Source organism: Mytilus californianus, unplaced genomic scaffold, assembly GCF_021869535.1.
Source record: "Mytilus californianus isolate M0D057914Y unplaced genomic scaffold, xbMytCali1.0.p SCAF_2, whole genome shotgun sequence".
Classification (NCBI taxonomy): Eukaryota; Metazoa; Mollusca; class Bivalvia; order Mytilida; family Mytilidae; genus Mytilus; species Mytilus californianus.
In genome coordinates, this window is record NW_026262668.1 from 103,779,866 (window position 1) to 103,802,731 (window position 22,866).

At 31.9% G+C, this 22,866-nt stretch overlaps 3 protein-coding genes across 4 annotated transcripts in view; all 3 read right to left on the reverse strand.

Annotated features, from left to right (window-relative positions):
• Nucleotides 1-16,783, reverse strand: part of LOC127730641 (uncharacterized) — a 72,583-nt gene extending 55,800 nt beyond the window's left edge. The window contains exons 1-2 of the mRNA XM_052239137.1: nt 16,695-16,783; nt 14,888-15,044 (exon numbers count right to left, since the gene is read on the reverse strand). Coding sequence (XP_052095097.1) covers nt 14,888-15,044; nt 16,695-16,767 — 230 coding nt within the window. The 5' untranslated portion in view covers nt 16,768-16,783. The remainder of the gene's footprint in view (nt 1-14,887; nt 15,045-16,694) is intronic.
• The window catches only part of LOC127730642 (uncharacterized), a 214,578-nt gene that overhangs the window by 111,534 nt on the left and 80,178 nt on the right, over nt 1-22,866 (reverse strand). The gene's annotated exons all lie outside the window — the stretch shown is intronic.
• LOC127730643 (uncharacterized) overlaps nt 1-22,866 on the reverse strand; it is a 163,232-nt gene that overhangs the window by 84,086 nt on the left and 56,280 nt on the right. The window contains exon 1 of one of the 2 annotated variants that reach the window (XM_052239141.1): nt 17,887-17,900. The exons of the other annotated variant lie outside the window; for it this stretch is intronic. The gene's annotated coding sequence lies outside the window, so the exon portion shown is untranslated. Of the gene's footprint in view, nt 1-17,886; nt 17,901-22,866 lie in introns of those variants that run through there. 2 annotated transcript variants of the gene reach the window in all.

Below are 22,866 nucleotides of genomic sequence, written 5' to 3' on the forward strand. Positions count from 1 at the left end.
AGTTTAATCAAAACGATAACTACTTTAAAATCAAACCAAAAACAGTGTTTAATCTAGAAATGTCAATATCGGTCGGGTTCAAAGTTGTCCAATAATTAGCAAGTTCTCTGTAATGACCCTTAATATCATAGGTTCAAGAGAAAATGTTTTGGCAAATAGAAAAAACTATAAACAGAATTACTATATAACGTTATATTCCTATATGGAGTTATTTTCTTTCAGAACGATAGGTCATTCTTTTGAAGTATCAACCTGGACGATACCAAGTTTCAATGAAAAGTTCTTTTAAACATATAATACTGACCTTTGTCAGGTCATTTTTTACCCCGATTATAAGGCAAACTTCAGTTTTTTAAAACATCATTATAATAGTAATCATGTGTTGTTGTCAATTGGGGATTTTCAATACCATTGTCAATCCTTAAATATTCCTTTACGGTTTTATACAGAAACAATCCTTTACTCCATTTATTAAATTGAAATGATAATACCAGAATACGGATTTTACGCACACTTATAAGAAATAAATCTATGTACTATTCTATCCTGATTTTTTATTTTTAAGAAAAAATAAATGATAGTTCCTTTTATATTCCTGAAAAAAATAATTAGTTTTTCTTGGTAAAATGTTAAGATAATTAATTACTTACAAAGTGCATGACTTGTATTTTCTCCTACCAAAACAATTGGTTTAATTTCTTGCTACGTGCAATTACAGTACAATTGTGATTAAACTAGACAGTGATAACTAACGTTTAACTTGATTAAAGTTTAAATTCAGCTTATAAATGAGCCGTAGGGCGTTGTCATACCTAAAAGCATGAGAAAAGAATATCCAACTTTAATGTGATAGGTAAAATGAGATACAATTTCCCGCAAATCTTTCAAGAAAATAATACATAAGTCACATAATGCATATTTTGTGGTTTTTCTTGTCGTATAACACACCTTGTGGTGTCAGGATTGCCCGAAGAAAAAGCTCCCTACGGTCGGTCTTTCATTTGAACAATCCTGACACCCCTCGATGTGTTATACGACAAGACAGACCTTAAAATATGCATTATCTATAACTTACTATATCCCTTTTAATATAGCATGTGTTGGGAACAGCAGTAGGAGTTTTGTCTAAATAAAGGCAACAGTAGTATACCGCTGTTCGAAATTCATAACTCGATTGAAAAAAAAACAAATCCGGATTACAAACTAAAACTGAGGGAAACACATCAAATATAAGAGGAGAACTACGACACAACAGAAACACAACATTAAAATGTAACATACACAGAAACGAACTATAATATAATATTGGCCATTTTCCTGACTTGGTACAGGACATTTTAAGAAAAAAATGGTGGGTTGAACCTGGTTTTGTGGCTAGCCAAATCTCCCGCTTTTATGGCAATGTTAAATATAACATAAATACAACATTACAAGACAGGACTACTATACAAATAAATGGGAGAACATATAGGACAGAGAAACATACGAATAATAGCTAACAAAAGGTACCAGGTTTAAAATTTAATACGCAAGACACGCATTTCGTCCACACAAGACTAACCAGTGACGCTCAGATCAAAAAAGTTCGAAAACAAAAACAAGTACAAAGATGAAGAGTTAAAATTTGCCGGAAATGTTTCTATAGAAATAAAGATTCTCAAGGCCAAACCTCAATTATCTGATATCTATATGTAGCTGGACCAAAAACGTCAAGCAACAAGATACCTAACAAAATATATTGGTATGCAGCATGGAGTATTAACATCTATGAATTATAGTCCCCTATAGTCGGACCATATTTAAACATAAACATTTAATGCGAATACATCGAGAAGATCGTACATATGTACAAAAAGAGAGACGACCTATTCTTAAAATTATAAAATTTATTTTGGTAAAGTAACAGTTAAAGACGTGTGACGACAATTTCAAAACATGGAACGGAGGAATGATAATATTTTGTTTGTAAACATAGTGGCATAATCCTCCCCTTAATTCTTTCCTTTTCTTTTCTTAATTGGTAAATAAAAGAAGATGTGTAATTGCATTTTGTATAGAAAGACTTAAGTTACAAAAATTTCATGCAAAGAGGATAAAGCATCCACAACCTCCGGATTCTTGAAAGGGTTGGTAACTCTAGTGCTCATAGTACATCGTAGTTTCTGAATGCGCTTCTGAATGCATGATCGAATAGCTTTGGTCCATTCAGACAAAGTGTCCAGTTCTGGTTCGTCTGGTTCGCACTTTACCCATTTTCTTGCATAGTCTTCAACTGCATCCATCTTCATAACCTAAAGTTCTTTTTCCAGTTGATGGGCTGGGGAATTCTGTATTTTGGTCCCTTGGCTAACAACTCTCTTAGTTGTTCATTGGTAACGATGCCAAGGTCGCCAGTAAAAACTTGACCAGCTGGACTATAATTGTATTGCGACGATGTACATGAGCAATCCGGAGGCTTGGATTTCACATCTTTCAGGTTAAAGGCCTCTAAGACCCTCTTGTGGTTGAAAATCTTGGATGCAATAGACTTGGTGCAAGTATAAGAAATAACAGGTGTAGCTTTATTTTTGAAGTAATCAGGTATAGTTTTTTGTACAGATTTATTGTGGAAAATATTGCTAATATTTACAGCATCTAAACCTTTATTGGCGAATTCTACCTTAAAAAAATACGTTTTTCCTCATTTTTGGATGTAGTCGATACGGGTTTGAATAGTCTATGGTTAGCAATATTCATGATTATTGCAACTAATCTATACAAAACAGAACGAGAATCAATAACGGAAGTATTTTGGGCCTCTTGAAATAGTAAAAAAAGTTTTGACAATGGAATGGAGTATAATTTAGTTCTGATATAATGAATTCCTAAAGGTTTTTGCACAGACGTTAACAGACTATCAATTTAAATATCATTCAACAAACGACCCCATACTGAGTACACCATATCGTTTACAAAGAGAAGACTTTTGGATAAGAGAGTTGGGAACAGCCATTCCCTATGGATGCAATGACAAAATTGATGGTATAGGTATTTTGTCTAGTCCCAGGTGTAGTACTGTCAATACATTATAATTATTTAATACTTCTGCTCGACGAAATAGATGTCATGGTCACAGAAAATATATACCACCTGCTGTGCACAACGTGACAATTGATAGTATGTTAACGTCTGTTCAAAATCTTTTAGGAATTCATCATATCAGAACTAAATTATACTCCATTCCATTGTCAAATTTTTTTTTACTATTTCAAGAGGCCCAAAATACTTCCGTTTTTGATTCTCGTTCTGTTTTGTATAGATTAGTTGCAATAATCATGGACATTGCTAACCATAGACTATTCAAACCCGTATCGACTACATCCAAAAATGAGGAAAAACGTAATTTTTTAAGGTAGAATTCGCCAATAAAGGTTTAGATGCTGTAAATATTAGCAATATTTTCCACCAGAAATCTGTACTAAAAACTATACCTGATTACTTCAAAAATAAAGCTACACCTGTTATTTCTTATACTTACACCAAGTCTATTGCATCCAAGATTTTCAACCACAAGAGGGTCTCAGAGGCCTAAAAGCTATGTATCGTTTCGTAACTTTGTAATTGTTTTGGCTTTCGAACTTTTTTAATCTGAGCGTCACTGATGGGTCTTATGTAGACGAAACGCGCGTCTGGTGTATTAAATTATAAGTCTGGTACCTCAATGCTCTTTTAAAACAAATACAAAGTTAAAGAGCATTGATCGACTTCACCATCTCATTAAACAGAGCTTTCTTCACCATCTCATTAAACAGAGCTTTTTTCACCATCTCATTAAATAGAGGCACATTTTAGATAATCAAAACTGTCAGAATTTCATAGGTTTTTACCTGGTCTTTTCAAATATTCTCGCTTTTCCTGCTTCTGAAAGAGCTATAGTAACTATAAATATGTTTTCAATTTTCATTACCAAAAAACAGGAATTTAACAGTAGAGTCTCCTCTCAAAACATGTATATTTGATCTAGTTTTTAAAATTATTTTGATCATTTAACCTGTTTTTATTGAAAGCTAACTAAAATTTTTTACCATCAATTTAAAAAAAAAAAACATGATACTTTTTCGCCCATTATGTAAACAAAGGGATTCCCCCCACGGCTAGTTTGAGGCAAAGAATAACCCCTAGTTTTTTTTTAAGAAACTGTTGAAGCATCCTCAAGGTCAAAGGTAAATGTCATCAATAACCTTTGACCTTGGATCAAACTAAAGGTCATTGAATGCGCAACATTTTTCAATGTCTTTTCATCCTTTATCTGTTATAGTGTATGAGATATTTTAATAACAAGTCAAAATTCTTTTACAAAATAACAATATTTACACTTTTAGGTTCTCATAGCAACCACGATAACAACCTGAATCCCAAACCTTTAGTTTTTAAATTATTATTAGGCAACAGTGCTCGTTTACATTAATAGCTTCGATGCAAATGGGTGTGAATGCAAAAGTACATGTGTATTTAGTTCATGTCAAATGACTATAGTCTGCCTTTTTGAATACAACAAAAACTCACTTATTCTAATCAGTGGTGTCACCTTCTCCCCTTTTTATTAGAATTACTTTTTATCGTTCATCTAACTGAATAAATGATACAGTATTCTTCAAAATTGAAATGTATGCATGATAACTACTTGAAGTTGGTCATTTTTCTACGTCAAATTATGCCATTTTGTGCCAAAATCCAAGAGGACCCGTAACCATGACAACGGGGACATAAAATATTTTTTGTAAACATAATTCTTATTTGTTTATCGATAGCTACCAACAAACATTATTTCAAGAAAATCTGATAGTATGCGTGCCGCCACTTGGCCACTTGGTTGTGGTTACAAAGAATTGCTATTAATAATTAACTTTCAATGTTATAACCAAGCGATTATCAAAACCCATAAGTCGAATTAAAAAGAAAACACAAACGGTCCACAAGACACTACACAAAAAAATAAAATATTCAGCAGCATGTTATGTTTTACTTATTGATTCCGACTACATTAGTGATCTAGAATATACTACTCTAATGCAAGGTACATATAAAATATAGTTGTGGTGCAATTTGTACATTTATTTTTAAATACAAAGCAATAACACTTCAAAACTATTGACGGTAAGAACTTTAATTCAAATAGTAATTGTTTTCTCCAACATAGGATGAGATTCAATTAAAAGCCAGAAAACGTCTACTTTGCTCGTTTTTGTCAGACCGCATTGACGATGATCAAACGAATTTGTTACTCCAATTAAAGGAGTAAGTTCACAAAGGCCGTTAAATTGATGTTGTTTTAATCAGACCAAAGTATTACAAATGTCACATAGAAAAAGTTAGAATATAACTGTTTTTACAAAATAACTTCTTTTTGGCACATCACAGTAAATACGACGAAGAAATGACTCTCACGTATGCATTATTTGTGTTCTAACATCAGTTTTGGTCAAATTTTCAATAATACCATTTTTTAATATAATTCACTCTTTTGTTTTATGTGTTTGCTCTTTTTATTTAGCCAATTGATAAGGGACTATCCGTTTGTATTTTCCTTAGAGTTCGGAATTTTTATTATTCAACTTTTTATCTGAATTATGTCTGATGATGAATAATTGGTTTATATTCAGAGTTGAGCAACGAATAAATACTTTTTATTTAAGATATATCGCTTCCACAACTCATTATCTAATATTTTATCGAGTTGTGCAACAAATAAAAGTTCAGTAAAGAAAATAATTACATATTCCATAAAGTTTAACTGATTATAAAGTTGAGTAACTAATATAGTTACTACATAATTTATCGAGAACAAGATTTCTTGCAATTCTTCAAGCTATTTTATTTGCTGTTCAGTAGTTATGCTTTAAGAATACTAGTACATAGTAAAGAAATGTTGTGGTTCTAGGGTTGTAACGTTTTTTTTTAGTTGTTTTTTTTTTGCTCTCGTCATAGTATTTAATTTTTTCACTTTTCTAACAACCACGAAATTTAATTGGATTTACAGATTTTAGGGATCATCTTCAATGCTCCTTGAAAAAAAATCATTAAGGAAGAAGCTTTCTGGGTTATAATTGAATCTACATTGAACACTCATCATATGCTGAAGAAAACTACCTACTTTTTTTATTCAAATTCTAACCGTTATGAGTTTTGGAGTGTTATTGCTTTGTATGTAATAATGAATACACAAAGTGCACCAAAACTGTATTTTGTATGAAACTGCGTTCTTTTAGTAAGTTCTAGGTCGCCAATGTAGTTGGAATCAATAACTAAAAAATCAACATGCTGCCGAATCTTTAGTTGTCTGTGTAGTATCTTGTAGGACGTCTGTGTTTTCTTTTTTGTTCTTCGACTTATGGGTTCTGATAGTCGCTTGGTTATAACAGTGAGAGTAAGTTATGAATAACTTTGAATTACCTTTATTTGAATGTGTTTCGTGAAATCACTTGCTTGAAAGTTATTATCTGGAAAGTCTTTTTATATTGATCTTTTATAATTTGTTGAGAAAAAAACAGACTTATTTATATTATTTCCGATGATTGTTTAAGGAAAAGGCTGCTTTAGATTTTAAATGACATTAAACACAAATATAAGCATCGAACTGCATTATTTTTACCTTCTATAATGGATAAATTGATTGGTGCTTGATTATCATTCAGTAATACCGTCATTTATGAAAGTTTTCATTTATATTTGTTAATTTTAATAGCATATTTGCCTAAAGAAAAACCAAGACGTTTAATTTTTTTGAATGACCATCGTGTTCGTCATCAACAAACAAAAACAAGAATATGCTCTTCGGTTTATGTATTTGTCAGCCCCATAGAAGATCAGCAGAAAATAGCTATTACCGACTTTATATTATCCTTATCTTTATGTATAATGTGAAATCGCCACCTTGAAAAGTTATCAACTGGAAAGTATCTTTATATTGAGCTTTTATAGTCTCTGGAGAAAAATAATGCATGTCGTGTATTCATATAATTTCCAATTTATGTTATTCAGTGCATTATGTTTAAAGAATTTTTTTTTTCTTCAGTTTCAAGAGCTTAGTTCACCGTTTCGGACAAGTAAAAACATCAGCAACTAGGCAAAGAGAAACATGTTACAACAGCTACTTAACATCAAAACATGTGCATCAATATAATGTAATTTCTGTAATACTTTTATTAATATAGATGAGCATTGAAGACTCTTACATTTTTTATCTTAGTATTTCAATAGTTTTTACAGGGAAGAAAGAAAATCCGAAATCAATGACGACAAATAAATACGAGGGTGGTTAAAATTAATTAATTGCATTACATATAAATATAATTAAAAGAGAACTTTTTGTAAACTCATTTAAATTTCTTTGCAACTTTATAGAATTTCATTCGTAAAATGGAACAACCACGCAAAAAAAAAATTAACACTCCCATTGTTAACAAAATGCTTACAAGATTATTTAGTTTTGCCAAACAAAACTAAAACGATTACATGACATGTAAGAGCAAATAATCCAAAAAGAACTAAATATAACGGCCAGATTGGTCTAAGGTCAACTTTGCCTGGAGGAGTTAGATAAAGTTTAAACACAAACTAAAGATTGGCATTCATTTCCGTTAGGCGACAATGGCGACCTTTATTCCATTCCTCTGTCCATATTGTAAACTGAATAAATATGATGGCTCGTTTCGACGCTAAACTCCGAGTCTACTCGGACCGACTAATAAGTCAAGTCGGACCGTCTATAAATTCACCTAGGACCGTTCAAAATGATAACTCAGACACAGTATGTAAACTATTTAAATCATTATAAATGATTAAATGATATATTTTACATGACAGTATCATTTACATGTTGCAGAATATGCAAAACACTATCAAAATAATTTGTTTAATGTGAATTCAAATTTCTACTTATCTTTATCAATTAATTATTAAACTTACTTTAAGTAAAAAAAAAAAGTAAAGATTGGATTTGTTTTATTTCTTTGTTAAATTCTTTATTTATCATTTGTTAAACCTAAAAGACTGTTTATAAGTCAACTCGGGTCGTCTTTTTAAAGTGTACTCGGACCTACGGTAATGCCAACTCTAACAAAGTATAAACAAAGAGTTTGGGTTATTTATATGATGAAATGTTATATTTTGCATACATGTATCATTTATACGTTGCTGCATTTGCAAAGGAAGTGCTGTGCAATAATTGATGTAATGTAAATTTTATTTCTACTTCATAATGGTGATTTCATATTTTGGAAAAATTCTTCATTAATTCATTGAACAAATTTGGTATATCCGTTAATTGAATTCATTTTTTATTATATTTGTTACTTATAATCTCATTTCATTTTACCTATATTCATAATTAAATTAACAGTCAGTTGTCTTTTATGTCAACAACAGGACATTCAGAACTCATAATTCGAGGAGAAAATGACAACGACAAGGCAAAAATCGAAAACAACGAAAAGACCAACAAATAAAAAACAAACACTTCATAAAAGCTTACGACTGAGCAACACAATTTCAAATAAAAAAAAAACCAGGTTGATTTTACGGTACCCTGGAAGGGTGATCAGATCCTGCTTCCCATGTAACATTAGTCGTGTTACTCCCAGACTATATGTAACATAAGGTGATTAGGCATCGCTCAATAGCGGATTGATAATTGACACTTTTCTAACCGTAAAACATCATTAAAATCGTAAAACATTAATCGTGTAATTTCCTAACCTCAAATGTAAACCGAAAAATAAATTTTGAACTAGAAAAAAACATATTTTTTTTTAAAACAAAGGATAGACAAGATTGTTACCAGTTGAAACACAAATGTTAAATTTTAAAGCTAATATCACAACATGGCAAACAAAACTAGAAACTAGGGCTCATATCAACTCATTGTTAAAGGCCTTACGGTGACCTATAGTTGTTAATTACTGTGTCAGTTGGTCTCTTGTGGAATGTTGTCTCATTGGCAATCATACGACATCTTCTTATTATTATATTATAAAGTCTATTCTTTTTATCAGATGCATGCAAGAAATTGTTTGTTCACATGTGTTGTGTGTTGTATGTTAAAATTAAAAATAACTACGGCATTACATTTTCGTTTAATGTAATTGTGATGGCGAATTAGCATTTGATTGAGAGTTAACAAAAAGTCCAATTTTGGCAGTAATTTATTCAAATTATACTCATTGAGCTATTATGGATCTGCGTAGTAGCTAGAAAATGTTTAACACGGACTATTGGTTTTCCCTTCAGTGATCAATTGTTGTCAAGTGTTCACTTTTTGAGCAAACTGTTGTTTGTTTGTTGTTGTATATTGTAAAATAAATGCCATTACAAATAAAATGCAAAATTTTAATTGTTTGTTGTTTATATCATACTTACGAAGGAAGGACACAAAACAAAATACAATAGTATTATAATTATTGCATACATTGAATATGCAATAAATAGACTTATACGTTTATTTTCACCTAATGCCACAAAATAACAAATGCACTAGTATCAGATTCTTGACGTTTCCAAAGGTCATAGTTAATCAGTGAAGGAAAACGCACTCGTGTATTAAATAAAAGAACTATTAAAGAAGAGGGACAGTCAAACTCATAGATCGAAAATAAACTGACAACACCATGGCAAAAAATAAAAAGACAAACAGACAAATAATAGTACAGATGACACAACATAGAAAACTAAAGACTATGTAACACGCACCCCACCAAAAACTTGGGATGATCTCAGGTGCTCCCGAAGGGTAAGCAGATCCTGCTCCACATGTAGCACCCATCGTGTTGCTTATGTTATTACAAATCCGGTAAGTAGTCTAATTCGGTAGGTCACATTCGTGAAAAGGGAAGGGTATTGTAGTTACGACATAAGGAACATATCCGTTATCATCTGTGAAACGATTATTCCATAACGGTCAACCAACTCGTGATGGCGTCCGTAAAATTTACGAAGGGATGACTTCAACTTCACCATTTGGAACTCTTGGTTTAACAGCTTCCTTGTGAGCAGCAATCCTCTATCAAGGAAATCATGATAGGAAATACAAGCCCGGGAATATCGTATCAATTGGGAGATATATACTCCGTATGCAGGCGCTGCTGGAATGTTGCTACATAGAAATGGAAAGTTCACAATTGGTAAGCTGAAATCATCTCTTTTGTCGTAAGTTTGTGTTTTCAACCGAACTTCATTGTCAATTTCTAGATGTAAGTCAAGATATGAGGTAGACTTAACTGTAGTATCCTTTATATCTAGTTCGATGGGATAGATTCGTTCAACATAGTCACCAAATTTTCTATAATTTAGTGAGAGAACATCATCTATATAGCGGAACGTAAAGTTTAAGGATATTGCCAACTTCTTATCTTTCTTCCTAAGAAGTTCCTGTATGAAGTCAGCCTCATAATAATAAAGAAACAAGTCGGCAAGAAGAGGGGCACAATTGGTTCCCATTGGAATTCCGACAGTCTGTTGAAAACCACGTCCTCCGATCATAACAAATATGTTGTCAATCAAGAAATCAAGCATCTTGATAATGTCAGTTTCAGAGAATGTTTTGTTTGAATTAGAGTAATTCTTTACAAAGTAGGATTTATCCCTCCCCAAGACAAGATACTTGTATCTAAGTTCGCCATTCTTTTTAATGAAACTTAGTTATACCAACTCTTTCAATTTGTCTTTTAGTTTGGAATGGGGAATACCTGTGTAAAGTGAAGAAAAGTCAAATGTTTTTATACTGTTGAACCTTATTCAGCTTAGACTTCACTGTAAAATTTGTTTAATAAAATATTGCATTATCAGCAACGTCATGACTAAACACAACTTTTGATTCATTGTGTGTCATAATGTTTTAGTTTTTACATTTCCTTTTTTAGGAATTTGGGATTACGTGTGAATTAAACTTTTCTTAAGACAAAGCTGTAACTTTATCCCCTTGCTTTTGTCTTTCTTATTATTATAACATAATCGAAAACTCATCTACATTTAATAAGAGCATTTAGTACTTTTGCTACGACTTTAAAATGAACTTAATTTTTACTCTGAATAATATTCATAGCTGAGAGAATAATTCCGTTATATTATACTCCCATCTCCTGATCACACAAGTCTGTAAGAGACAAGAATTAATCTTCTTTTGGAAGTTCTATTAGAAAAAAAAAGAAAACAGTTTGGAAGACAATCTGTCAGTCACATATGAAAAAGATAGTGCAGACTCTCATATGTTGATGTAGGGTCTTTTGAATGAAAACATAGACAGCAAATACTCGTTCTTTTATAAACATATATTAAGATGACATGGTATATAGCTAAAGATTTTTTCACCTTGTCTAAAGAGAATGGTCTTTTAAAAAGGAAAATAATATCCATTGGGACAATAAAACAATGAATTGGAGAGTAAAAAAACCATGATCAAGGAAAATGGAGACTACACCTACCCCAGCCCACAAAACTGTACAAAAAAAAGTGAGCAACACGAAACCCACAACAAATTGGGGTGAACTAGTCTCTCATATTTGTTTTTCTTAAATTGTTTTGTTATAAATTAGGCCTTTCGTTTTCTAAATTGAATTGTTTCATATTTTTCATATCGGGGCCTTTTTATATAAAATAAGAAGATGTGGTATTAAATGCAATGAGACAACTCTTCGCAAGAAGAGACCAAATGACACAGAAATTAACGACGGGTTATGTTCTTCTCATATATTTTATAATGGTATGATACTGAACCTATAACGGGAGGGGTTGTGCTTGATTTTCACAGGATGAAGCTATAATCTTTCAATCAGTTTAATTGAGTTCTGGAGCTGGCATCTCAGTAACTGCTAGTTAATTTATGTATCATTGTCATTTTGCTTAGTTTCTTCTGTTACCTATTCTGACATCGCACTCGGATTTCTTTTAAACTGAGTTTAACTGTGCGTATTGCTGTGTGTTTGTTTATTCTACACTGGCTAGAGGTATAGGGGAGAGTTGAGATCTCACAAAATATGTTTAACCCCGCCGCAATTTTGTGTCTGTCCCAAGTCAGGAGCCTCTAGCCTTTGTTAGTCTTGTATGTTTTTTTTTTTATTTCAGTTCATTGATATGTTTCGGTGTTTAGCATGACGTCCATTTTTACTGAAAAAGTACACATTTTTCTTTAGGGGCCAGCTGAAGTCCGCCTCCGGATGAGGGATTTTCTAGCTGTGTTGAAGAGCCATAGGTGGCCTTGGGCTGTTTTCTGCTCATTGGTCGGTTTGTTGTCTCGTTGAGCCATTCCCGATTTTCACTCTAAATTTTACCTATAGGTCACTCTACGGCCTTCAACAATGAGTCAAACCCATACCGCATAGTCAGCTTCAAAAGGCCCCGAAATGACAAATGTAAAACAATTCAAACGAGAAAACTAACGGCCTGATTTATGTACAAAATAATGAACGAAACACAAATATGATAAAAAGCAACAAACTACAACTACTAAAATAACTGGCTCCTGACTTGGGGCAGACACATACAGGATGTCGCGGGGTTAAACTAGTTTGAAGGCGCGAACCCCCCCCCCCCCCTGACCTTAAACTGTGGTGTAACAGAACAACATAAGAACAAGCTATAAACAAATCAATTAAAAAGGGCTTAACTCGTCTGATAGATACAAAGAAGAAATACATGTAACAAAAACACAGAGTGGACGTGGCAATGTACTTATACATCCCCACAACAAAAAGACACTAAGAACAGATCTGATAGTACTCGCAGCCATCTATACGGTATAAGGTTTTCTTATTGTTGAAGGGCGTGCCATTGCCTATTATTGCACGCATCCACTTCATTTGAACTTTGGTGGATAGCTGTCTCATTGGCAATCATACCACATCTCCTTATTTTTATAGTAAAAAATAATTTATAAAAAAGCAAGTTGCTGTAAATCTTGTAGATTTATTTTCTGTAACTAAACAGTTGGAGCAACTGTTGCATGTCCAAAGCGGTGAACCAGACTCTGGAAACTGTTCATATAAAATAAAAGATACTTTGATAAAATAATATAGATATAAATATATATAAAATGACTGAATAATAGCCAACGATAAATTTTACGGGGCGATGGATCATAAAATTATGATACAGTACACCACAAAATAAAATATATAACAAGTCTAAAAGGGTACAACATCACAACAAAATAATTAAATCAGGATTTTTTTTTAGATATTTCGGATAACTAATATCCTTGGGATGGTGCCAGTCGTGTGGTAACAGACGATGTCTGACTTGCCAACAAATACTGAATACTCAAACATTTACTTGCCACTCCACCGGGTCTGTGTACACTATGTTTTGCAATGAAACTTGCAAAACCCAGAATGTTGTATACCTTCTTCAGTGTCGATGTGGCATGCAGTATGTTGGCGAGACAGAACAGCAATTCAACAAACGCGTGAATGGTCATCGAAGTGACTACACCTGCAAGCCCGACTTCCCCGTAAGTCGTCATTTGAGATCACCTGGGCACGCTCAAGCTGATCTCAAACACCTTATCATCACTATCATAGACCACAACGAGGGTTGGTCAAGGGCCGACAGACTTGCTCGGGAAAGGTTTTGGATAAGAAAGCTTAGGACAGTTTCCCCATAGGGCATACTAAAAAATGAAAAAACATAGAATGTGTCACTCATTTTCCCTACCATCACTTGTTTCCAGTAACTCAGGCTTCCGTTTTAGACTCTTACAGTTTTAAGAAATGTATTCCTCCTCCCTAACATCAATATTGACAAAAATTACCATCGTATTGATTATTGATAATTTGTATAGCATTCAAGATTTTTATTTCAGTTTATATATATATACAAGTCTAAATTGAAAACAACGTTCAAACCTATGATTGCGTTGGATAAAAACCGCAATTTTTATACGTGTGCATGCAAAACAAATTTCTTGTTAGAGGGTTCTAAATACAGCACAAACAACATTTTCCAAAAGACCAAAAAAGTAAAAAATATATCTGGATTATAATATATTCTCTTGAAACACTATTGATCCTAAGTTACTTTCATATTGAATTATAGGGAAAGGAAAAATTAGTGTTGTTTTCAGATTCTTTTGTTTTCTTAAGTGACAGTATTTAACCAACAGCTGTGGGTACCTTAGCTAGCGTCCTGTAGTAGCTAGCACATTTTGATGTTGCTTTCAAAAATTTTTGCTGTCTTATTGTTCAATATTAAGGAAAGTGGTCAATCTGATAGATGCACAATGCTTGGTTTTTATTGTATGTTTTACTTTTACGACATATGGTCTAGATAAGCATATTAGGCTAGTGTGTGCGCAATTAATACTGGTTTAACCAACCAAAGTGTTAACATGTACTAAGTCAGGCTATTTGTACAATGTGTTGTTATTTGTTGTTTATACGAAAAAATTTTCTCCAATATTGTCTGGTCATGTTATCCTTTATATGTGTTATCAACGTTTCAAATTTTCGTCTAAAAATATTTTGACTGTTCTTTACGGGCTCTGGCATGTTTCAAATTTTGTTATTAAAAATTGTCTGTATTTTCTATTCAAAATTATTGGTCTAGAGGGATAAATGATGTTCCAAAACAGTTTCACGAGCCGTACAATAGATTTTATACTTTGAATTATGTCTAATAACTATATTCCATGAACAGAATTTTTTGAATAGTTTAAAAAATATTTTATATCAAACGACAAGGACAGAGAAATGTGTAAGAGTACACTCAAACAATTTTTTAAATTTTCACAAGTACATACTAGTCAGATGAACTGCAAGCTTGATTTGACGAGAAATATATAACATTCATACATATTTTCGATGATAATATACAACTCCTCTTTAACGTTGAGGAAATGGTAAAAACAATATATGTTTACCTTTTACAAACCAGTGGACATCCGAATTGTAGGAGGTGATCTTGTGTGATGAGTGCGTGGCATTCAGTTTCACATGCCTGTTCAGATGCATCTGTACCTAATGTACCTACTAAACCGTCTACTAATGTTTTCAGTTCATTGGTTTCAAATAAGGTATCTAAAATCGAAAAAAAAGTCTGTCACAACTTTTTAAGCTGCTTATAATATAAATAATTTATATGATTTCATCGATTAGTGAACCGAAAATAATCCTTTATAAGAACAAATTTACTAGACTCGCGACGATTTAGATCTTGTCAAATTATATAGACATCGGTCATTTGTTTGAAGACTGTATGTTGTTTTCTAGATGTCATCTTCGTTTTTGTGACAATGGGTTGCTGTCTCACTGAAATAAACTCATTATGCTTTTTTTTCATACAAATTATACATAAACTTCATAAGACGTCCCGAAGTTCCTATCTATATTCTATTTGATGGTATTTATCTACTATAACAGTAAAACTTAAAAAGGAAAGCTGATGTCTTTTTCCAAAGAATTTCTTTTTGTTAATGGAAGAGTTCATGAAACAAATTTCGCAGTTTAAGTGCACTTGATTGAATTTAAAATTTTGATTCTACATACAGATTTGCGACTCTTTCGAATGTTTTGCCCGATAGACAAAAATAGTAGGAAAATACCAACAGAACATTCAAAACTAAAAAAATAATTGACGGAAAATTGAAAACAACTATTGCTTAATTAACCATACGTTAATTTATCTATTTTTTTTTATTCACGATCTATTTGGAATATAAGAAGATGAGGAAGTAATCCAGCAAAGAAGACGTTAAGTTTATGAACTTTAAAATTTCCTTATTATCAAAATAAATTTATCATAACAAGCTATTTTTTATCAAAACAGTGTAAATGTAAAAATTTCAAATACTTCAAAAATGTTAAATATAAAAACTGTCAGAACGATGATCACATTTGCTTGCATTAAAATAAAATTGTCAAAATGAAAATGAAAAAAAAAATCTTAATTCATTCTATATAATTTTCAACTACTTGAAGTAAGAAAGAACAATAATTTATATCTTATACCCTAAGTTATCGTTTCGCGGAATAAGTATCGACATTTTAAACATATCGCAGTTAAATGATATTTCACTAAATTATACGGTTGGCACATTTGGGGAATAATGATATACTTTGCATTACATACCAAACCAGCATATCAAATCTTTCAAAATCATGTTTCTGAAACATATGATCATTTGTCGAACATAAAAAAGAGAGACAGATCAGATGAAAACAATTATTTAAGATTATAAAATATCTTTCTAAATCTTAGAAATGTTTTTGCATTATAGCTTCGAACTGTAATCCACTGTCATATCAGTTGGCGTTTTTTGTAAAACACTTACACTCAGTCTAATTTCTAGGGACACTACTACCAAAACAACAAAGTTATTACCTTTTTTGTCATAAAATAGTACACAAATAAAGAAATAACTGTGTAACCCACTTTGTTCGACTACTGTTAAATTTTATTTTAAATGATATATTTCGGTCTCATTACATAAAAAAATGAACTATTTATAAATTTCATCCACCAGAAGCGCTTTTCTGGATTTACCTCCGTCAGGAACGCTCAAATCCGAATATTTAAAACCCAATGATGTATAAGAACCAAGACAGTTGAAAAGTTATATGACCAAAAGGATCTGATTTAAGAGCCAAATTTATCTAAGGTCAGCTTTACCTGAAGGAGTTGAAACCTGATTTTCTTAAAGAAAAAATCACTTCCCTGTGAGCACTTACCAAAAACAAGTCTTTTCTGTGGCATAGAAAACACTACTGGTAACAACAACAATATAGCAAAAGCAAGTTTCATCTTCAAGGTTTTATTTTTACTGAAAGTAGATAACAATAGTTTAGTTATAAAGATAACTTTTTGAAAATTAAGCCAAATACAGTGTATACTCTAGAAATGTCAATATCAGTCATGTTGGAACCAAATTTAAAGCTATTCAATGATTAGCAGGTTTAATGACCCTAAAGACTAAAGGTTCACGAGATAACGTTCTTGCGTAAAGTAATAAAGATAACAAATTAAATTAAAACAGAATTACAAGATAACATTATCATTCACCTGTTAATACAACAAGTGCTGGGAACAACAGGCTGTATTAGTTTTGTCTAAAATAAGTTTGGAATATTCTATGGGAACAAAATTCCTAACGGATCAACCTCAATTCAACGTGTAAATATAACCAGCTGGACAAAAAAGTCAAGCAAAAATATACCCAACAAAATAGATTTGTATGCAGTATGGAGCATTAACATCTATGAATAATAGTCACCTATAGTCGGACCTTATTCAAGCATAAATATTAAATACGAATACATTGAGAAGACTGTACATATGTACAAAAAGAGAGAAGACATATTCTTAAAATTATGAAAAAAATTTAGGTAAAAACAACAGTTAAAGACGTGCAAGAGGAAAGTATGTTGTGACGACAATTTCAAAACAAAGTATGAAGGAATGATACTATTTTATCTGTAAAAATAGTGTCATAATCCCTCTATCAATTCTTTCCTTTTCCTTTCTTAATTGGTAAATAACAAAGGATGTGTAACTGCATTTAATAAGAAAGATTTAAGTTACAAAAATTAGTTGAAGGAGGGATGCATGTATCGGATAGTAAGAGATCTTCTAGCTTCATATACGCATGTACTTAAAACGTATGTAAAAAATGAGAAGGATAGAAAGGTTATTTATTTATTACTGATATACGGTATCAAAGGATTTATTTTGTATGTTTATCTACTAAATGTTAAGATATTTTTGTTTCAATAGAAAATGCACTCATAAGTCAAGAATTTTTAAACTCATCAAAATAGCCTAACCAATAAACTAAGTGTAACAGAATATGAAACAGACTGTTCTTAGTTGATACATTTGAAATAATAAATAGCTACATTGACAATACTTATGAATAAGTCTTACCTGCTTGCAATAGAATGTGGTGTGAGATAGTATGAACGCTATATTTGTCTTTTATAGTACCATGAAATCTCTAACTGTCGATGACCTTTATAGAAACTAGCACGTTTGAACTTAAATGTGACAACTGATAAACCTACATACATTCCACTTTGTGATATTGGCTGTAATCATGGAATAATTTTTGCGTGTTTGCTTTTCCTTTTCACAATGGAATTTTCTCTTCTTTTGGAACATCATGCAGATCAAGTCAGAAGAGAAGGTTCTTGAAAATTGGTTAATCAGGACCAAAGACTAACTCTGGCCGTCATGTTTTTTCATGCGATCGGAATTAAATGAGTAAATGTTTAAGAACGTAAAGAGTGTTTGACGGCATTACGTTATTCTTAAAATAACATATAAACTATTACAGGTTGCACTTCTGTAAATATAGCCAAAGAAATTTCCCATAGGAACTCCTTTTACGGCTAAATCTGTGTCACTTTTACTTGGAAGTTTCGTAAAAACTTATATCCTAGAATGGAAAGATCATATGTGCTACAATTTTTTTTTAAGGTCAAAATATAGAGTTGTGCGGCATATTTTCAACAACTCGGGTCGTCTTTTTAAAGTGTACTCGGACCTACTATAATTCCAACTTTAACAAAGTATAAACATAGAGTTAGGATTATTTTTATGATGAAATGTTATATTTTACATAAATGTATCATTTATACGTTGCTGCATTTGCAAAGGAAGTGCCGTGCAATAATTGGTGTAATGTAAATTTTATTTCTACTTCATAATGGTGATTTCGTATTTTGGATAAAATCTTCATTAAATCGTTAAACAGTTTTGGTATATTCGTTAATTGAACTCGTTATTCATTATATTTGTTACTTATAATCTCATTTTATTTTACCTACATTCATAATAAAATTAACAGTCTGTCGACTTTTTTGTCAATCGAGAAGAAAATGACAACGCCAAGGCAAAAATCAAAAACAATAAAAAAAAACAACAAATAAAAAAAAAACTTCATAAAAGCTTACGACTGAGCAACACAATCCCCAATAAAAAAAACAGGTGTAGGGGGATAAGGCATCGCTCAATAGCGGATTGTTAATTGACTCTATTCTAACAGTAAAACATCATTAAAATCGTAAAACATTAATCGTGTAATTTCCTAACCTCAACTGTAAACAGAAAAAGAAATTTTGAATTAGAAAGAACGTTTTTTAAACAAAGAATAGACAAGACTGTTACCGGTTAAAACACAAATGTTGAAATTTAAAAAGCTAGTATCACAACATTAAAAACTAGGCAAATAAAACTAGAAACTAGGGCTCACATCAGCTGGTACTCTCGAAGAGTAAACAGATCCTGTCCACATGTGAAAATAAACTGAAGTACATATTGCAGTATGGGTTTAACTCATTGTTGAAGGCCTAACGGTGACCTATAGTTGTTAATTTCTGTGTCATTTGATTTCTTGTGGAATGTTGTCTCATTGGCAATCATACGACATCTTCTTATTTTTATATTATAAAGTCTATTGCTTTTATCCGATACATACAAGAAATTGTTTGTTAACATGTGTTGTGTGTTGTATGTTAAAATAAATAATAATAACTACTGCATTATATTTTCGTTTAATTTATAATGCTTATGTAATTGTGATGGCGAATTAGCATTTGATTGAGAGTTGACAAAAAGGCTAATTTTTGCAGTAATTTATTCAAATTATACTCATTGAGCTATTATGGATCCGCGTAGTAGCTAGAAATTGTTTAACACTGACTATTGGTTTTCCCTTCAGTGATCAATTGTTATGAAGTGTTCACTTTTTGAGCAGATTGTTGTTTGTTTGTTGTTGTATGTTGTAAAATAAATGCAATAACAACTAAAATGCAAAATTTTAGTTGTTTGTTGTTTATATCATACTTACGAAGGAATTCGAAGGACACACAACAAAATCTGATAGTATTATAACTATTGAACACATTGAATATGCAATAAATAGACTTATACGTTTATTTTCACCAAATGTCGCAAAATAACAAATGCACTAGTATCAGCTTCTTGACTTTTCCAAAGGTCATAGTTAGTCATCAGTGAAGAAAAAAGCACTCGTGTATTAAATCAAAGAACTATTAACTATTGAACCTTTCTTAGCTTCGACTTCATTTTAAAATTTGTTTAATGACATAATGCAGTATAAGCAACGTCATGACTAAACACAACTTTTGATTCATTTTGTGTCATAATGTTTTAGTTTTTACATTTCCTTTTTTGGGGACTTGGAGTTACGTGTGATTTAAACTTTTCTCAAGATAAAGCTGTAACTTTATCCCCTTGCTTTTGTCTTTCTCATTATTATAACATAATCGAAAACTCATCTACATTTAATATGAGCATTTAATACTTTTGTACGACTTTAAAATGAACTTAATTTTTACTCTGAATAATATTCATAGCTGAGAGAAAAATTACGTTATATTGTTGTCCCATCTCCTGATTATTTATACAAGTCTGTAAGGGAAGAATTAGTCCTTCTTTTGGAAGTTCTATTAGACAAAAAAGATAACAGTTTGGAAGACGATCTGTCAGTCATATATGAAAAAAAAATAGTGCAGACTGTCATATGTTTATGTAGGATCTTTTGAACAAAAATATAGACAGCACATACTCGTTCTTTTCAAAACATATCTTAAAGATGTCATGGTAAATAGCTAAAGATTTTTTCACCTTGTCTAAAGAGAATGGTCTTTTAAAAAGGAGAAGAGAAAAAATACCAATGGGACAATAAAACAATGACGTAGAGAGAAAAAAAGATGATCAAGGAAAATGAAGACTAGACCAACCCCAGCCCACAAAACTGTACACAAAATAAAGAGTGAGCAACATGAAATCCACATAAAAATAGTGGTGAACTAGTCTGTCTTATTTGTTTTTCTTAAATTGTTTTGTTATAAATTATGCCGCTAGTTTTCTAAATTGAATTGTTTAATATATTTCATATCGGGGCCTTTTATATAAATTAGGAAAATTTGGTATGATTGCCAATGAGACAACTCTTCACAAATGACATAAAAGACACAAATTAACGACGAGTTGTGTTCTTCTCATATATTTTATAATGGTATGATACTAAACCCCTAACGGGAGGGATTGTGCTCGATTTTCACATGATAAAGTCATAATCTTTCAATCAGTTTAATTGAGGTCAGGAGCTGGCATGTTAGTAACTGCTAGTTAATTTATGTATCATTGTCATTTTGCTTAGTTTCTTCTGTTACCTATTCTGACATCGGACTCGGACATTTTTTTTAATTGAGTTTTACTGTGCGTATTGCTGTGTGTTTGTTTATTCTACACTGGCTAGAGGTAAAGGGGAGAGTTGAGATCTCACAAAATATGTTTAACCCCGCCGCATTTTTGTGCCTGTCCCAAATCAGGAGCCTCTGGCCTTTGTTAGTCTTGTATGTTTTTTTTTTTAATTTCAGTTCATTGATATGTTTCGGAGTTTAGCGTGACGTCCATTTTTACTGAACAAGTACACATTTTTTTTAGGGGCCAACTGAAGTCCGCCGCCGGGTGAGGGATATTCTCGCTGTGTTGAAGACCCATAGGTGGCCTTGAGCTGTTTTCTGCTTTTTGGTCGGGTTGTTTTCTCTTTGACCCATTTACCATTTCTATTCTCAATTTTAAATATGGATCACTGTACGGCCTCCAACAATGAGTAAAACCCATACCGCATATTCAGCTTTAAAAGGCCCCGAAATGACAAATGTAAAACAATTCAAACGAGAAAACTAGCATCCTGATTTATGTACAAAATAATGAACGAAAATCAAATATGATATACAGCAACAAACGACAACTACTAAAATTAAAAACCAATTGTTCAAAGAACAATTGAAGGTCTTTCCACATCAATTTTCTATATAATTAATAGACCTTTTCAACAATTGTCTACACCTACAGTTGACAACGACTACGACAGGTAAGATGTAAGTGCTCGTCTCAAAAGTTGTAACTATAGTCTTAAATGGCTACCAGTAACTGAATAGAAAGGATTTTTTTTTAATTGAGTATGGATAAGGGTCTGGATAGGGTTTGCAGAATAGACATAAATGGACGAATACGGCAGAATCATGAGCCAAAAAAGGAATAGAGAAAAATGGGTAAAAAAAAATTAAAAAATCGAAAATAATGGTGTGCTAAATTATAAAGAATAGAGAAAAATGGCTTAAAAAACAAGAGAATACAGAAGTGAGGAACACCCATCCAGACCCTCATGAATAAATGAAAGAGAGATCTTTAATATTCTATTCAATATGTTTAGAAGATGAGATTCTAACTTCTTTAAACTAGCAAAATGAAAAAAAAAATAAGTAGTAAATATTTAAACAGACAATTTATGTCTATTGACAAGGGCGACACATGTTTATACAAAGTCCGTTATTTTTGGCCTCGGAAGCCTTCATTATGTACTTTATACTTAGTAGTTTTTTTTTTTTAATTTACTCATGCTATGTTCAATTTAAATCTGTATTCAGGGACAAGTTGTACAGAACATTCAGATAAAGCGAATTTCCTATTCCCTATTTTGGTTATATTTTGTTTTTAATTCCAACAGCACAAAACAGACTTTGAAAATAATGAGAAAAGGCAGGCATGGACAATAGACATCACGTCACGAATAAAGCATAAAATCTCAAAATGCAACACATGAAACAGACATTCAGAGTTACTGCGTGATCTTCAATACAGTCGAGGAATCATTAACAAGCAGCGAGATCTGAACGGCCCCGACCAAAAAAAAAGAGAGATAAAATCGAAGGCCATAGCAAAATAGTGTAAACTAAAGATTCTACCGAGAAAATATTATACCATTGACCAACACATTCCGGTGTTGGAACAGTCGCATAACCTATGCGGCGGGGTTTTTACTTACATGATTGGATCCAAAATCTCCCCTAAAGTCAGATTCATTCGGGA